Source organism: Schistocerca piceifrons, chromosome 1 (genome assembly GCF_021461385.2).
Source record: "Schistocerca piceifrons isolate TAMUIC-IGC-003096 chromosome 1, iqSchPice1.1, whole genome shotgun sequence".
Lineage (NCBI taxonomy): Eukaryota > Metazoa > Arthropoda > Insecta > Orthoptera > Acrididae > Schistocerca > Schistocerca piceifrons.
In genome coordinates this window covers 673,525,633-673,545,042 of record NC_060138.1, presented here as the reverse complement: position 1 = coordinate 673,545,042, position 19,410 = coordinate 673,525,633, and the positions used below count along the sequence as shown (strand labels likewise).

The 19,410-nt window shown below is 40.5% G+C and overlaps 1 protein-coding gene across 1 annotated transcript in view; it reads right to left on the bottom strand.

The window, feature by feature from the left end:
- The window catches only part of LOC124709078 (dnaJ homolog subfamily B member 12), a 128,115-nt gene that overhangs the window by 45,435 nt on the left and 63,270 nt on the right, over nucleotides 1–19,410 (bottom strand). Inside the window, exons 6-7 of the mRNA XM_047240729.1 lie at nucleotides 11,683–11,807; nucleotides 2,876–2,991 (exon numbers count right to left, since the gene is read on the bottom strand). Of these exons, the coding sequence (XP_047096685.1) occupies nucleotides 2,876–2,991; nucleotides 11,683–11,807 (241 nt within the window). The remainder of the gene's footprint in view (nucleotides 1–2,875; nucleotides 2,992–11,682; nucleotides 11,808–19,410) is intronic.

Here is a 19,410-nt window from a genome sequence, read left to right as displayed (position 1 = left end):
AAATAATAACAAACTGTTTATTGAAGTGCAAGTGATAGGCAATGTGCTCAGACTACACAGGTGTAGGTGTAACATTGCTGAACTAACAAACTTATGCGGACTTGGGATCTCCAGCACGTCTCCAGTTACACAACGTTTTTTGTACCAACAAGCAGCATATCCCAGTTTTGGGGCAATTTACGGCATCCACTGTGTACAAATCTGTGGTTCATTTCTTGACTTTTCTGGTAGTGGATGATGCTGAGGCTGACTATTTATTTGGTCTGTATGCTTCTAGTCCTTTTGGTTTTCCCACTGCAGATACAGTGCACCTTATTTCCGATCAGGTCTGTGTACATAGTTCTCATCTCTTTTCAACAGGTTAAGTTGTGCCACTAATTAAACCTACAGCGCAACAGCACTTTTTACACACCTTATTCCAGTGTCTTTGCACAATCAAGTGAAATCAGAATTGGACAAGCTGACATAGTTGGGGATGATACAGCTTATTACATCCAGTGAGTGGTTTATTGTCCCTCGTGACTGCTAAAGATCAGAATGGTAAGCTTTGCATCTGCAGCAACTAAAATTTCTGTTAACACTCAGTCTATCATTGACATCTACCCTTTGCTCTGTCAGGATGAGTCACTGGCCAAACTTGGTAGGGGCCAGAGTGTCTCAAAAATTGGATGGTTCCATTGGGTGAGGATTCAAAAAGGCTCCTTGTGATTAACACACCTTTCAGATTATACCAATATCAGCACCCACCATTTGGTCTGGCTAGCACCCCTGCAATATTTCAGCGTTTTCTGGAACAACTGACACTGTCCGTCCTGGGCTGATGATGATATTTGGGTTATGGGGCGCTCAACTGTGCGGTCATCAGCACCCGTACAAAGTCCCGATTTTTACACAGTCCAAGTTTTTTCAAAGTCCAGTTTAGCCACTGACACAATTTCTGGGCTGTATCAACTATTTTGTTGACATCATCACGACGGGTTCATCAATGGAAATGCATTGAAGCAACTTATGCTCCTTGTTCACGGTCTTACATACTGCAGGGTTGAAGTGCAACTTGGTCAAGTCACACTTTTTCCAACCATCCATCGTGTATTTGGAGTCTGAGGTTTTACGGTAAAAATGGTGTAAAGCCTTTACATAATCATGCCACCACTGTCAAAACTCTGTCTCACCCTTCCAGTGTCAAAAAACTCCATTTTTAGGTAAAATTTCCTACCACCACAAATTCATTTCAGGTGGAGCCACATTAGCCCATCCTCTTCACAGATTGCTCTACAAGGATGTTCCTTTCTGGTGGATGCAGACCTGCAAGCATACATTTGTCATTTTAAATGTAAATTCTGTTCCACTTATTTGGCTACCTTCCATCCTAGCCACCACATGGTCTTGGCTACAGATACCTCTCAGTATAGCCTCAGGGCCATTCTTGCACATTGCTATCAGGATGGTTCCAAACATCCAATAGCTTACGCATCAGAAAATGCTCAACTCTATTACTCCCAAGTTGGAAAAGAAAAGCTTGCCACCGTCTACATTCTCAAAAAGTTTCATGTATTCTTTTATGTGACTAAGTTCCACCTCATTATTGGCCACAAAACCTTGGCTTTGTTGTTGAATCCTTTCATTTCATTGACCGGAAAAGTAGCACAACGCCTCCAACATTAGGCCTTGTTTCACCACCAGGGACTGCCAGCGACTTGTGCACATGGCACGGTACCTACTGCATCATCCACCAGAGCTCTCCTGTGTGTAAGGACAGTGCAGTAGGTGTCTGTCCTCAGATTGCGTTCTACTGCTTATTGTACTCTATCTATGTTTGTTGTTTACTTTGTGGACACACAAACTCTTGTTCTTTGTGGCCACACTATTGTTTTGTGTCCAGCATCACAAACTTTTTTTTCAAACTGAAGAAAAAATACATCAAGAATTGTGAAAATAAATATAAATGAAAAGAAATATTTATAGAGAACAATTTTAGCACAAGAAACAGGTCTGTTTCGAGTGCAAACATGAACAACCAACATTTTGTCAATGTCAAAAAGTACAGTAAAAACTTCAAACTCAAACAAACTTACAATACTGGCAGTTATCAAGTTTTGCAGTTTTTATTGCTTAATGTCTAAACTCAAGATATCTGTAGTGCAAAAACTCTTGTACAAAGTGCACACTTTCAGCAACTGACAAAATACTTACTTTACCTGTGAACAACAAAGAACATAATTCATTGTTCTCTGGAAATTGTCGAAACTCGTGTCACTGAGGAGGTATTGTTGGGAACTATTGCACTGTATGGACAATATTTCTATCTTGGATAGAAAAGCCTCAAGATTCCCAAACCAGCTTTATTGCAACCCAATCAGATGGGTTGCCCACAATAAGGGATTTTATCACTGCTTGCCGTTTTAAGCAAACATCCATGATAAGTCATTTACAGCATTACAATAACATTTCTAAATCAATATTCACTCTGAAGCAGAATTTGTGCCAATGAACCTTTCTGGCACATTAAATTTGTGCACTGGAGTGGGACTCTAACCTGGGATCTGCCATTAACAGGCAAATGTACTACCAACTGAGCTACCCAAACACAACCTGTGCCCCGCCCTCATAGCTCTATTTTTGCCCCCCCCCCCCCCCCCGCCTCTCTCTCTCTCTCTCTCTCTCTCTCTCAACTTCCACACAAGTTATCTGGCTACCCATACTATAGTAAAACCATTTTCAGCAATTGTGTGTGTGTGTGTGTGTGTGTGTGTGTGTGTGTGTGTGTGTGTGTGTGTGTGTGTGTGTGTGTGTTTACAAAACATTCCGTAATGATATACAGTGCTAACCTTTGGAATTTAACATATTGAATATGTCTTGAAAATTCATTACTTACGAATTTGCATGTAGACTGTAAATAGGGTCCGATATGAAAAAACTACTCATCATAGAAAGAACAATGAGAAGGAGTATTGGCAGCATCTGCAGGAATACAGTGTAGCCATTTGCTTGCTGAAAAAAAGGATGCACAAAATATTAATAAATCAAGAAATGCAACAAAACTATTAATTACAAAATTATTGTTTTTAAGACAAGACATTCAAATTACATTACTGTTGAAGAAACAATACCGTAAATGAATTTTTGTTCATTTTCAATTCTTTTGTCCTTTAGCATTAATGACTATCGACACACCTGCCATTACTAATTTTTAAATCTTTTCAAATAAAATTAAGCTGAGAAATAACACGCAAATCGAACACACAGAAAAAATTGGACAAGGGACAATAGGACTCTCAGTCTCAGGGTTCTGTACAAACTTAATTATGTACTGTGAAATGAGATGAATCTGATCAGGTGGTGTCAATCCGATCATTTACAGGTTCTTCCACGTTTGGATAACTTAGCACAGCATTTTAACAATTACATTGCAGCTGATCATTGTTGTGAATCCTTGACTGACCTATTACAACAATGGCATGTTGGAGTGCGTGCAACCAGCAAATCGCATTGTCAGTAGGTGTATAATTCTTTTGTAGCCAACACAACAGTGCGAAAACTTCTGCTGGTGCGTGCTATTTCTAAAGTGTAACTGGTAAGCTGCAATACTATTGCTTGCATATGAATGTCTTCACTGACACAGTTTCGTTTTTTTGTTCATTGCTAATACTGCTTAGTCACTAAGCAGGCCTAATTACAAAATTAGGTTTTTGTAGGGTGAATCCGATCATGTGAGTATACCAAAAGGTTCTAGGACCAACACAGAAATCTAACTATAAACCAGAATTTCTTCTAAACACATCAGGAAAATTAAGCATCGGGAAAGCTTCAGAGCAATAGGCAGTCCTGTATATCACATTAAATGACAAACCCAAGGAAAGGTACAAATACAAAATAGGCGGCCAACCAGCATTAACCAACAGTGAGGAAAAGATTATTGTGTTGTGTGAAAATTGGGGTTTCCTTTGAGGAATAATGATATTAGGTACATTGTACAGGCATATCCCAATCGAGCAGGAGGATTGAAAAAAGACTTAGTGACATTCGAACTGGACATGAGTTGGGTAATATTTTCTGAAAAGCAATAAAGAACTAATGGTAAGAGTAAGTGAAAATATTAAGAGGCAAAGGCAGGAGTTACCCGAGAAACAGTGACTGATTATTTTAAAAACCTTGAAGTGACCTTGAGTGGTGTCCCTCCCTCCAACATTATAAACTATGACAGGACAAACTTTTGTCACAATCTTGGACAAGTGAAAGTAATAGTGAACTGAGGCACAAGACATCCTGAAAGGACACTGGCTAGTTCTAAGTCAAGTAACAGTGTGATGATAGGAGCAGCTGCCGACGGCTCAATCCTCCCGCCATACATAATTTATAGGGCAAAACACCTCTACTATGCTTGGACCGAAGGGGGCATAACTGGTTCAGGTTATAATAGGAATCAAAGTGGTTGGTTTGACCTAGCAATGTTTGAATCATGGTTTGTTCAAATTGTCTTGCCTTATGCCTGGCAATTAGAGGGACCTAAAGTGATTGTAGGTGACAATCTCTCGAGTCATCTGTCAAATAATGTGATTAAAGTGCACCAGGAACAGGTCATTAAATCTGTGATTCAACCACCTAATTCTACTCATCTGTGTCAGCCACTTTATGTGGCCTTTTTTTTAGACCTTTAAAACTTGCTTGGAGAAATGTGCTAGATGATTGAAAAAGGAAGAATACAGGAGTGGTGCCAGAATCCAAATTTCCTAGGTTGCTGAAAAAAACTTTGAAAATATAGCTATCATGTCCAAATCAAATGTAATATCTGGTTTCAGAAAAGCAGGCATTTTTCCTTTCTGTACCAATAAAGTCATTTCACGGATTCCAGAAGCAACCGATAACAATGCACATGGGACCAGTTCATCATCAGAAGTTTCTTGGGCAGCAGGATAAACGCAAACACCAAATGACACTTGATTACAGTCGCTACAGTTCCTGTAGTATCCCTTATAGCCGCGGAGGTCAGGGGACCGCATTCCCGGGAAAATGCTCCTGACTGGGCAGAGGATGCTGTTTTAATCAAGATTGAACCAGAGCGCATTTTGAACAAGCCCTCCACTTTCCCAAACTTGTCCTCCAAATTCTCCACAAAAAACTGAGGCTTCATGGACATGAAAGATTCCCCATAAACTCTCGTACATACGAGGTACCGGGATGAATAAGCTTCACTGCCATCCTTAGCCTGGCATTCCTCCCATGGTGTGGCGGGGGAGGGGAACAATTTGGGGTCACGTTTCTTAGCATTGAAGTTAGACTTTGCCTGTTTAGAGACTGCTGGCAGTGGGCTACCAGCAAGAGACGACGTACTATGTTTCATGGCGTGTCATCCGCCCTGATGCCACCCACTCCGATAAGGGGCCCTCCCCATGGGCACCACCCAGCCTCAGCAAGGGCCACCTGGCAGGATGGCCATTGCCGGGAGTCCCGATGCCCCAGGGAGATGGGCATCTACTTCATGGCACACGTGGGGAGTTAATGGTGCACGCAAAGGCAAAGCAATCCCTGTGTTGTCAGCAGGCTACAGCCAACAGGGTACATGACGGCCCCACCACAACAGACTGGCTACCGCGCTGAATATGAGGTGCAAAGAATTCCATGGTCCTCGTCAGCATAGAAAATGACATTGCATAGTGGGAGGAGGGAAATGCACCCAGGTAGGTTTCCTCGTTCAAGAGATGGAGGATGCGTAGGACTGCAATGCCACGACGAGAATGGGGGCTAAAGATCTCAATGCACAATGGACCCGATGCACCATGTAAGGCACCCCTTCCCCAATTGGCTTGCTCTTCGGGAAAATTTAGAAAAATGCAGGTCAAGGCCTGCAGGGGACCATCACATAAAGGCAAAAAGGTGTGAGACTCCTTTTAGTCACCTCTTACGACAGGCAGGAATACCTCGGGCCTATTCTTACCTCCCGGCCCACGGGGGCCTGCAAGCAGGAAAAAGAAGAATGGTCGAAACAAATTACTCCTATGAAAGGAATTCAGAAGACACATTTTGGAACTCAAAATGATGGGCGAGCTCAAACTGCACGCACTTTAAAAAGCAAGAAAGAAGACATTTCGTTCGTTCAGCCAACACCTCAGAAACAGCAGGATAATATTCAGATTCACAACCTGAGAAGGGGGATGTTTGTGGTGTGTGTTTATGACTGTGACTGGTGGATTGCAGAGGTTATAGACACCAGTTATGAGTTAAACAAAATTTTAGTGAACATTATGCTACCACATGGACCAGCTGCTGGATATGGGTTTCCAGCTGAAGGACAGCAACAATGCAATCAGTGCTCAGTTCCTGTTCACAATGTTTTGAAGATTTTAAGTGCTCCAGTTCCTATTGGTTTAACAGGAAGGCATCACTCTATATCAAAGGAAGATACTGAAGTAGTGGAACACATTTTAAGTTCATTGACTGGCTAATTTAAATGCAAAACAGAATGTACAGATGTATAAATTGAAACCTTTGAGTGTTTGGACCCTTCACATGCATTTTAGAACCATTTAAAATACTTGAAAACTGAGTCTCTTACTCATCTTTCAAAACTAAAATTAAGTTAAGTAAGGCTAGGTTTTGATTTTTTATGAGCGTGTTATATGATTATGTGGTAATAAAACAGGTTTTGTGTATGGCAAAAATTTCAATTGTTTATAAAACCTGTTCAACCTAAAAGTGGAAGCTCTCCTTTTCAGGGAATGTAGAACTATACTTTTGGAACTAATTAACAGAAAAAACCAAAATTTTATGAATTAGCATTTTTGAAGAAAAAAAATCCATAAAGTATAAAAAAGTTCAGAATGCTATAGTAAAAGAACTTTGACAGATAAGTCAAAATGGAGGATTTCTTTGTAACCATAAAGCAAGTATCTTTCCAATTATATATATATATACATACAAAGATGGTGTAACTTACCAAACGAAAGCGTTGGTATGCTGATAGACACAAACACAAAATTCAAGCTTTCGCAACCCATGGTGGCTTCATCAGGAAAGAGGGAAGGAAAGGATGTGGGTTTTAAAGGAGAGGGTAAGGAGTCATTCCAATCCCGGGAGCGGAAAGACTTACCTTAGGGGGAAAAAAGGATGGGTATACACTCCCATGTGGCATAATGTAGGAACCCTCACCAGAGATAATAATCTCTGATATAGGTATAGTACGGTAGGCCAAAATTTCACGGGTCTCAAAGGATTCCAAACCAGCTCTCCCTGCACTGTTACAGGCAACGAAAGCAACAGTTATCCATCCATTACCCAAACTCGAAGAAGATGAAGTTTTCATTAGAGAAAAATTAAACCTCGCCCCACAAAACAATGTAGGACCGTTTAAAAGAACAAATTGAGCAGTTTTACCTACTCCCCGTACTTCGTTCTTTTTTCCCTTCGAGGAAGATGCGGAAGCACCAAGAGTACCGTCCACATTTACAAGTGTTTTGTAGACAAGCATTCGTCGGCGACGACGATAACAACGTCTACGAACCACACACACACACACACACACACACACACACACATATCCATCCACACATATACAGACACAAGCAGACATATTAAAAGGCAAAGAGTTTGGGCAGAGATGTCAGCCGAGGCGGAAGTGCAGAGGCAAAGATGTTGTTGAATGACAGGCGAGGTATGAGTGGCGGCAACTTGAAATTAGCGGAGATTGAGGCCTGGTGGATAACGGGAAGAGAGGATATATTGAAGAGCAAGTTCCCATCTCCGGAGTTCAGATAGGTTGGTGTTAGTGGGAAGTATCCAGATAACCCGGACGGTGTAACACTGTGCCAAGATGTGCTGGACGTGCACCAAGGCATGTTTAGCCACAGGGTGATCCTCATTACCAACAAACACTGTCTGCCTGTGTCCATTCATGCGAATGGACAGTTTGTTGCTGGTCATTCCCACATAGAATGTGTCACAGTGTAGGCAGGTCAGTTGGTAAATCACGTGGGTGCTATCACACATGGCTCTGCCTTTGATCGTGTACACCTTCCGGGTTACAGGACTGGAGTAGGTAGTGGTGGGAGGGTGCATGGGACAGGCTTTACACGGGGGGCGGTTACAAGGATAGGAGCCAGAGGGTAGGGAAGAAGGTTTGGGGATTTCATAGGGATGAACTAAGAGGTTACGAAGGTTAGGTGGACGGCGGAAAGACACTCTTGGTGGAGTGGGGAGGATTTCATGAAGGATGGATCTCATTTTAGGGCAGGATTTGAGGAAGTCGTATCCCTGCTGGAGAGCCACATTCAGAGTCTGATCCAGTTCCGGAAAGAATCCTGTCACAAGTGGGGCACTTTTGTGGTTCTTCTGTGGGAGTTTCTGGGTTTGAGAGGATGAGGAAGTGGCTCTGGTTATTTGCTTCTGTACCAGGTCGGGAGGGTAGTTGCGGGATGCAAAAGCTGTTGTCCGGTTGTTGGTGTAAAGGTTCAGGGATTCCGGACTGGAGCAGATTCATTTGCCACGAAGACCTAGGCAGTAGGGAAGGGACCGTTTGATGTGGAATGGGTGGCAGCTGTCATAATGGAGGTACTGTTGCTTGTTGGTGGGATTGATGTGGACAGACGTGTGAAGCTGGCCATTGGACAGGTGGAGGTCAACGTCAAGGAAAGTGGCATGGGATTTGGAGTAGGACCAGGTGAATCTGATGGAACCAAAGGAGTTGAGGTTGGAGAGGAAATTCTGGAGTTCTTCTTCACTGTGAGTCCAGATCATGAAGATGTCATCAATAAATCTGTACCAAACTTTGGGTTGGCAGGCCTGGGTAACCAAGAAGGCTTCCTCTAAGTGACCCATGAATAGGTTGGCGTACGAGGGGGCCATCCTGGTACCCATGGCTGTTCCCTTTAATTGTTGGTATGTCTGGCCTTGACGAGGGCTGTTTGGTTGAATCTTCAGCTTCATCCTGACATATATATATATATATATATATATATATATATATATATATATATATACTGTTCCAGAGACACAGCATTTAAAATTTTTTTCCATAATTCGCTTCTTCCAAATGGTATGTGCAGTGTCTTTGGAGGGCTGTATCTCAGAGCAGAATTTTTTTTAGAGAAAACAAAAAAATAAGTATTCTTACTTAGTCCTTCATTTTAACATATGCTAAATTAAGTAACATCCGAGACTATGAATGTAAGATTTTTTCCTAGCGTGCCTGAATTGATATGGACTATGCCCACAGGGGATGACAGCTGATTCAGAAATGTCAAGACAAATGAATAAAAATCATGAGAAAACCTGCAGGAAAGATGTCTTGGACAGCCTTCCAAAACTGCCATGACATTACACCAGGAAATCATCCTCGAAGCCAATTGTTACGTCTACTAGACAACCTAAACTACACCTTTACATGCTCTACAAAGAAAAATGAAATGCTGAAAATGTTTCACCCGTAAGTCAGAGCAGAACTTTACTATCAGAGAATCTCATCTCAGCTTACTGCACCTAACAAACAGCAATGCATCTTTTGTTGCATTTACAGGTTTGGGAACTGGATTCAAGGTTTCTGGAAGCAGCACACAGAATTGAAAAAGAAGGTAAGACTGCAAAAAGAAGATGATAAAGATAACCAGTGGAAGCTGTGCTCATGCCACAAAATGGAATTACAGGCCACAAAACTGGCTTCACAATTACAAGCAAAGGCAGTTAGTAGTAAAACAAAATTGGCTGTTCATAAATGTGCAATCTAAGGAGTAATTCATTGGGTGGCTGCTTCAATGAGACTACGTTAATTGGTTACAACAAGTTTTATCTCATGTACTATGGATACCCTTTCCAGAACAATAGAGGTGCATGTCATTTTCTATTCTGACAGCTGCATATATGAGAACTGGAATGTAATATTAGCAAATTCTCTTCCAAGATTAGTAACCGATTGTGCAGAAGTGTTTGAAGAAAGCCCACTCAGATGGAACCAGAGGTTAATACGTGATTGTGCACAAGTGTCTGAAGACAGGCTACTCAGATTGGAATCTGACACTGTCCACAACTAGACTGAGTGCAATCTTAAACAATGCGAAATTGCACTTCCTCCAATACGGCATGATGTCTAAAGAAGTGAAAAAAAAAAAAGAGGTCACGAATTTATTAAGTCCGTCCCCTACTCTTTTTCACAAACTATGCACAATAAAGTTTGTGGCTCTGTGACTCAATTAGCCCTGGAAGAACTCTCAAAATTAGTCAACTGTCATGAACACGAAAAAGATACAGAACCATCTGGATGCGATTCTTTACAAGCGCATAGTCAATGAAGAATGGTAAAAGATCCAAGGGCAGCCTAGATAAATTCTTTGAAGGTATTAAGAAATGCAAACAGGATAGTTATAATTATAGCTGTTCTCTGTAAGAACATTCATGGTTATTGTGACAGCATCCCTTAGCAATAAATCTTTTCTTGGGGATTGCTGTCTCAGCAGTGTCACCTTTGTCTCAAATTATTGTCATGAATGAGTGATAATTAGTACGCAACTTTTTCCTTGGAGGGGGAGGGGGGGGTCGACGATGACAACAACACCACCACCACCACCCACAGAAACAGTATCAGGAGTATTATAACATAATGTGTGCTTGAAATATGGTCTCAGTATTTGCGACAGATTATGTTAGTTACATAGTGTTTGTCAAAAGTGTATTGCTTACTGGACATAATTAGGTCTTCAGGCAAATCGTTTTCTTTGTTGAATGCTTTCATAGGATCTAGAACTGCATTTCAGTGCTTCAAATATTGCACTGCTGTGAAACTTTCAACACATTACAAACAGTTTTTGGTCTCTCCCATAAAATTCATGTTTTGCTACTTATATGGCACAGTTTCTCCTGGACATAGCATTTAAAATTCAGGAAATTCAAAATTGCAGAAGTGTTAAAGCATGTAAATGGAAATTATTTTGAAATATGGACACAGTAATTGCAAATCCCTCAGGTCACTTGGAAAGCAGGCAGAGCGAGTGTAAAACTGCTTAGATGTATAGATCACAGAAGTACTCTAGAACAGAGATTAATAATGACAAGGCAGTTTGTCTTTGACTACAAAGCACTTATCGCTTTTTTTTAACTCAACATGAAGTTAAGAAGAACAAAGAAGTAATATACAAGACACGCAAGCAGTCTGTGCTTAAGTACTGCTGAGGTCACATCATCATTATGCCACACAAAAGGAAATAGAGGGTTTCAACTTGCGTGGCAGAGCTATAACTGTGGTTCTGTTAGTACGGATCGCTAATGCTGTAATGCTAAAGCTTATTTTCCTTCAGTTTGTATGTATTATCAAGTTCTGTTTGTAATGATTTTATGGTATTACACAATTGTAAATGAACATGTAATGCCCTCTCTGCATAAATTGATGGGTATATGTAACAACACTAAGTTAAGAAGACCCAAAATCTGCAAAATAATGAGCAACCAGAGAACTAACTGCATTATTGTATGTTGCTCACTCAATAAGAGCCGATTTTTTACAAGTGTGTCTTTTTCTAGTAACATTGATTTTGCAAGTTTGGAATTTGTTCTGAGTTACAGCTACTGGCAGAGATTATGCTGATTGGCTAACAAACCATGAGATTTTCTCACTGTAAAATGCTCATAGTGCAACATGCATGTTACACTGTCACAAAAGCACATCCTTCACAAACTCATAACACATTATGATTATCTTACCTCTCTGTTTTGAGTCTGGGCTTCTGTGGCACGTTGCCATCTCCCACCTCTCCTCATGTACACATTCTGACTAGGGAATCCAGTGCCAAAAAACATGTTGAAAAGTTCATCTGCAGTGATATCAGCTAAAAAAATAAACAAAAAACATAACATATAACTCTGCAACGGTAGTTTCCTAAAACAAGTGTCGATTCATCATTGTGTTAATTATTTCACTGCCTCATTTTTTATTATGGAAGAGTATTTAACATACACCCAAAATACAACTGTACTGCATATAACACAGTTAATGTTGGCATCCATGAAAAAGCTTACACATAACATAATCAACTTTCTAAATATCAAGAGTTAAAAACAAAAAACATCTACTAACCCAACCCCTTGTGTCTTTGATGCAACTTTGGCTTTTTTTCACAACTACCTGTGCCTGTCTCGTTTATTTCCATCTTTTAGACAGTTTTCTTTACTACTTGTTTTCTATCACTGTTGGTTGGTGGAATGGGCACGAGACAGATGATGTGGCATAGGAAGAAGTGATGGGAAAGTATGAGCTAAAGGCTAGAGGTTGTTTAGTTAACGAACTGCAAGTTTTCTTTGCTTATGCTATCTATTTCTAGATGCTCTGATTTATCTTACATGTGGCTAACCACAATACATGGCTGATGAAGATATGCATGAAATACTGTTTCTAATTTATTTTATTGACAGAATGTGACTCAGCAGACTATTCCAAGTTATCATTCCTTGCAGTGAGTACCCAAACACTCTCTCTCTCTCTCTCTCTCTCTCTCTCTCTCTCTCTCTCTCTCTCTCTCTCCCCCCCCCCCCCCCACCCCCACCCCATCCACTCTAGCGTGCATGCACATGGGCAGTGAAGGAGCCTGGTATCTGACCAAAACATCTATTCACACACTATGAATCTGACAGGAAACATTGCTAATTTTTTCCGATTTATCTCATACTTCACATACAGTCTTGTGTTGCTACTAAAACTGTGCTGTTAAAATCTGTTGTTATTACAAGGGTAAGTCAATTATTTTCTGCAATTTAGTTATATTTCTGTTATTTCAGTAGCACTGTCATTTTACATTGATGATGCACACTTTTTTATTCGTTGTTAAATCTTTGCAATTTTCAAGCTGCTAGGTTAGTTTTGTTATTGCTGCCTTGGTGTTAATCGTGGCTGCTCTGCTGTCTATTTGCACCAAAGAAGAGCAACGTTCAGTGATCCTTTTCCTGTGGTTGGAAGGCATATCAGGGGTCAAAATTCATCGAAGACTTTCGGTGCGGTGCGGGAACAGTGTTTTCCCACAACAGAGTGTCTATGAATGGATTGAAAAATTATGAAATGGTCACACAAGTGTTACGCATGATGAAGGAGCCGGGCAACCATTTACCGCCACAAATGAAAAAACCATCGAGCGTTCACATGAAATGATTCTCTTAGACAGACGATTAACTATTGACAAAGTGGCACATCATCTACAAATCAGTCATGGTTCTGCCTACGAAATCATCCACAACAGACTTGGGTTTCATAAAGTTAGTGCAAGATGAGTCCCAAAACAACTCACACAGTTGCATAAACAAACACGCTTGGACATCTGCAAAAAACATTTGGATCACTATGGTAACGAAGTGGACAACTTCTTAGATAGGATCATTACTGGTGACGAAGCATGGATCCATCACTACGAGCCAGAGAGTAAACGGCGGAGTATGGAATGGAAACATCCAAACTCGCCGTGCAAGAAAAAGTTCAAGGCCCAACTGTCTGCAGCAAAACTGATGTTTAGGGTTTTTGGGATGCACAAGGCCCAGTACTGGAACATTATCGGAAAGGGGCACAACAATAAACAGCAAATGGCGAGGATTGCTGTCAAAAGGTGTTGTGTTATTGTGTGACAATGCCTGTCCGCATACTGTTACCCACACTGCTGAAACACTCCAGAAACTCAAATTTGAAGTACTGGATCATCCTCCATATAGTCCCCTTATGACTATCACTTGTTTGGTCCACTCAAACAGGCCTTAAGGGGCCATCGATTTGCCTCTGATAAAGCAGTGAAAGAAGTGCTGCATTCCTGGCTCAACAGCTCAACTGAGAACCTTCTATTACGAGGGCATCAGGAAGCTTGTACAATGATGGCTAAGCGCATTGAAACGCAAGGAGACTATGTCGAAAAATGACGTTCTTATAGGTTTTCTATTTGATTACAATAAAATATTATAACCACTTTGTGGATAATAATTGACTTACCCTCGTATGTACAATACTTTTGAAGATATACATTAACAGCTTTTATTGTACTGCAAAACAATGTAAAGGACTGTAATGTATTTTCTTATGATCATCTAAAACTATAACTAAAATGTTTGTTCATAGAAATTACTCATCTAAAATTTTCTTTGTTTTGACTATAATACTTCGCAGCCATGTAAGTAATTATTTCAAAATTATTATTTAATTACGTTTTGTTTTGTAAGTGTTTTGGAAAGAGTGATGAAGTGTGTGGATGGAATACGTGAAGTGTGGACATTTTATTTTATTGAAAACTATGGAAAACTAGGTGCAGGAAAAATCTTTTGCAATCTTGAGTAGTGTGACATAGGGCAATGTGTGTGCTTTTGTATAAAAGCAGTCATAATGTAAGTTAGCAGTCAAATGAATTATCATTTTATTTCTGGGGATAATTTGAACTGTTTTATTTTCATCTGAATTTGGTTCCATACACTGAAAGTTCTTTCATATTCAATTCGTGTAATCCTATTGGACAAGTTAGGGATTAATGTGGGTATCTGGAAGCAGGAGCTTTTCTGATTGGCCATTTTAGATCAGCAGCCAATGAGAATTAAGCATTTCCTGCACTTATTATCCATTTCATAATTACTGAACCTTACTTTGAGCTCATATTCTGGTCACACCGCATGTGTTAAACCCTGCTGGAATCGTGGAAATGACTACTTTTATTTGGTGTATGAATATTACATTTTAGTTGAAAAGGGGGCAGCATACATGGTAATATTTAAGAGAAAGGGTGCTTTTTCAACCTTTCTTGGCAAGTGTCAAATTACAGGAGCCACAGAAGACAGACCACAATTAGGAGAATAATTTTCTATGCACCACATTAAACTTCCAGATGAATTGTCATCACTTTCCGATTAGTCTTTTTGTCCTAATAGTGGTGGGTGTATATTTTTGCAATTTTCCTGATGGTGATACATATTAACAAAATAATGTTTAAATGCAAGCTCTGTTGCCCTTCACAGCTGTTATATTTTTATGCATGTAAATCTACATTTTTAGTTTATTGGCTTTTGTGTTTCTTTGTGCCACATGCTCACATGTGCTATGTTGCCCGACCTCTGAACAGTATTCCCACTTCATTGTTCACTGTTCATTGTTGCAGTGTTTACATTCCATCTTCACATCAGATTGGACACAACTGTGCTCCCATCTGTTGTTGTCTATCTATGTGAGACAGTGCACGTAACGTAACTAATTGCCTTGTATGTGTGTGCCATCATGCATCATTTACAGAGTTGTGTTAAGTCTATGGTGATCAGAACACACAGTTCCTTCGAGGACAAATAAGAACAGGGCGCGAGCATTTCCATATTACAGCCAGCAATGAGAGCTTCTGAATGTCTCAATATTAGTGAAAGTTCAGTGAAGCAAATTTTGAGAGATTATAGAAGAACTTCATATCTTGTATCACAAAAGAAAAAGAGAGAGAGAGAGAGAGAGAGAGAGAGAGAGAGAGAGAGAGAGAGAGAGAGAGAGAGAGTGTTTTCTGGCAGCCGACAGAAGTTTATACTGGATGAGTATACACAGGGAGTCACAAGAAGAAAAATCCAAGACTTCGATGTGGGAAAGCAATTTCCAACAGTAGCAGCCATGTTGGAAGCATTGAAGAATGAAGTGGAAGACTTTCTTGATATGAGTGAAACAACTATTTGAAAACTGGGCTTCAGATGCAAAAGGTCAACGCAAGACCTGTGCTGATGGAAAATAACTGAATAGTAGGAAAAAAGAGCCAAGTTCTTGTGGGAAATAAGACACTTGGGCAACACCGGATGGACTGTTTATTACAATGATGAGAGTTGCGTGGTGCAAATCATTCCAGGAAGTTTGGCTGGCAGGAACAAAGTATGCCTTATGCATCAGAAAATGAATACGATTATCAAAGAGGAAGTGTTAAAGATTCGAGTGACTGGAAAGGAGGAATTCAAAACAACGTCTGGTTCTGAAAAAAGCGTTATAATGTGCCACATCGGGAACAAAATTGTGTTCATGCAAAACGCTGGCTTATGTTTTATTGGACACAAAGGAGGTGCAGATTATCATTCTGGAATGAATGCCACAAACTACAAAGAGTGTTTTAGGAGCATTTTCAAAAAATTACCAGACAGATCTGCAATTCTTTTGCACTGAAGTGCCAAAGAAACTGGTATAGGCATGTGTATTCACATCAGAGATATGTAAACAGGCAAAATATAGCACTGCAATCAGCAACACCTATATAAGACAACAAGTATTTGGAGCAGTTGTTAGATCAGTTACTGCTGCTACAATAGCAGGTTACCAAGATTTAAGTGAGCTTGAACATGGTGTTATAGTTGGAGCACGAGCGATGGGACACAGCATCTCCAAGGTAGCGATGAAGTGGATATATCCCCGTACGACCATTTCATGAGTGAACTGTAAATATCAGGATTCCAGTAAAACACAAATCACTTACATCAATGCAGGCAGAAAAAGATCCTTCAAGTATGGGACTAATGACAATTGAAGAAAAACGTTCAATGTGACAGAAGTGCCCCCCTTCCGCAAATTGTTGTGGATTTCAATGCTGAACCATCAACATGTGTCAGCATGCAAAACATTTAATGAAACATCATTGACTGGGCTTTCAGACCCAAGGACCACTCATGTAACCTTGACGACTGCACGACACAAAGCTTTACACCTCGCCTGGACCCGTCATCACAGACATTGAACTGTTGTTGACTGGAAACATGGTGCCTGGTCGGACGAGTCTCATTTCAAATTGTATCAAGTTGATGAACGTGTATGGGTATGGAGACAACCTCATGAATCAATGGATCCTGCATATCAGCAGGGAGTTGTTCAAGCTGGTGGAGGCTGTGTCATGATGTGAGGCATGCGCGGTTGGGAGCGATATGGGACCCCTGATTAGTCAAGATGTGACTGACAGGTGACACGTACGTAAGCTTTCTCTCCTGCTTCCATTTGTGTCCTTTGAGCATTCCACTGGACTTGGGCAGTTGCAACAGGACAATGCAACATCCCACATGTCCAGCATTGCTACGAAGTGGCTCCAGGAACAGTCTTCTGCTGGCCACCAAACTCCCAGATATGAACATTATTGAGCATATATGGGATGACTGGCAACATGCTCTTCATAAGAGATCTCCAACCCCTAGTTCTCTTACGGATTTAGGGTCAGCGCTGCGGGATTCATGGTGTCAATTCCCTTCGGCACTACTTCAGACATTAGTCGAGTCCATGTCATGTTGTGCCACAAGATCAACCCAGTACCATGAAATCCATTTAAGAAATGGAGAATGGAGTCCATTATTGAATGGATGAAAAACAATAATGTAGAGCTTCCATCTAATGCCACATCATATGAGAAATTTATTAAAACTGGCCTACTGGAACACGCGCAACTGCACTTCAGGGTCCAAGAATACCTTTTGGAAAGTATTTTGCAATAATGGACAAGGAAATTAAACTTCACTGGTTGCCTGTAGTGCACTTCAAATTGAACACCATTGAACTTATTTACGCATTTGTCAAGAACAAGGTAGCAAAGGAGAACAAGAATTTTAAAATAAATATTATGTTACAGTTGCGTCGCTCCACTATGGAAAGTGTTCCCCAATGTGTCTCAATAAATTCAGAGAGTCATGTACACAAACTTGAAAACAATTATGCCCACAATCTTGCCATAGCAATAGAATTGTTGCTGATCTAAGTAGATGACTGCCATAGCAGCAGCGAGACCTCAGCCAAAAGTGGTTAATGTGGGTTTTATTTCAGTCATCATTCTTTACTACAAAAGTTATTTGAGCTAATCAACTTCCCCATTTACTGTCCACACGTGTTATACAAATGTTCATTTATTGTCAGCTGCTTGCATACTGAACATTTATTTGCACTTTCCCATATTACTTCCCTCTACTTGAAGAAGAAGAAGAAGAAATTTGAACACACCAAAACTGTACTGGAATGTGACTACGAAGTTGCCATTCTTCAGTGACAAAAAAGTGCTTATGGCCACACACTGGTGGCACGCTGGTGTGACAACTACACTCCACCACAGCCTTGCATATATTGCAGCTACTAACACAAATGCTTTACAAATTCTTAACTAACAAACATGAGAAGTATTCATTAGTGATGTAACCATTAAGAGTTCACGCTGGACACCAGTGCCTTCTCTCACATTATAATGATGAAATGAGTTATCAGAAAATTACAAAAATCTGTATTTAACAGGACAAGGTTATAGCTAAACTAAGCAAAGAAAATTTTTCTCCTAATTACAGTCCGATTTTTATGCACCCTTAAAGTTGACACTCGCCAAAAAAAAGCTAGAAAAAGCTAGGTTTCTCTGAAATATTAGTGCGTATGTCACCCCCATTTCAACTAAGATGTAATAGTCATATACTAAACAACGAGACATTTCCACGATTTCAGCAAGGTATAACATATCGATGTTCACAGTGCAATGTGACCAGAATATGAACTCAAAGCTGGGAGTCAATCATTATGAAATGGATAATAAAGTGGGACTTCCTGCTGCAGTTCAGTGAATTGAGTCACTTGGTAGGCTTCTTAATGAGCAGGAGGAACTACAACACACAAATTTTAGCCAAGATGAAGAAAATCATTATTCTTCAAGTCCTTTTATAGTAAATGTTAAGCAGCTACAGTTGTAAACCATTCAGAGAAACAGATTTTTAGGTGAATTACTTTAGACATTATTGCATGTGAACTTCATGGAATATTACGAGGTGCATTCAAGTTCTAAGGCCTCTGATTTTTTTTCTAATTAACTACTCACCCGAAATCGATGAAACTGGCGTTACTTCTCAACATAATCGCCCTGCAGACGTACACATTTTTCACAACGCTGACGCCATAATTCCATGGCAGCGGCGAAGGCTTCTTTAGGAGTCTGTTTTGACCACTGGAAAATCGCTGAGGCTACAGCTGGTGAATGTGCGGCCACGGAGAGTGTCTTTCATTGTTGGAAAAAGCCAAAAGTCACTAGGAGCCAGGCCAGGTGAGTAGGCAGCATGAGGAATCACTTCAAAGTTGTTATCACGAAGAAACTGTTGCGTAACGTTAGCTCTATGTGTGGGTGCGTTGTCTTGCTGAAACAGCACACGTGCAGCCCTTCCTGGACGTTTGTGTTGCAGTGCAGGAAGGAATTTGTTCTTCAAAACATTTTCGTAGGATGCATCTGTTACCGTAGTGCCCTTTGGAACGCAATGGGTAGGGATTACGCCCTCGCTGTCCCAGAACATGGACACCATCATTTTTTCAGCACTGGCAGTTACCCGAAATTTTTTGGTGGCGGTGAATCTGTGTGCTTCCATTGAGCTGACTGGCGCTTTGTTTCTGGATTGAAAAATGGCATCCACGTCTCATCCATTGTCACAACCGATGAAAAGAAAGTCCCATTCATGCTGTCG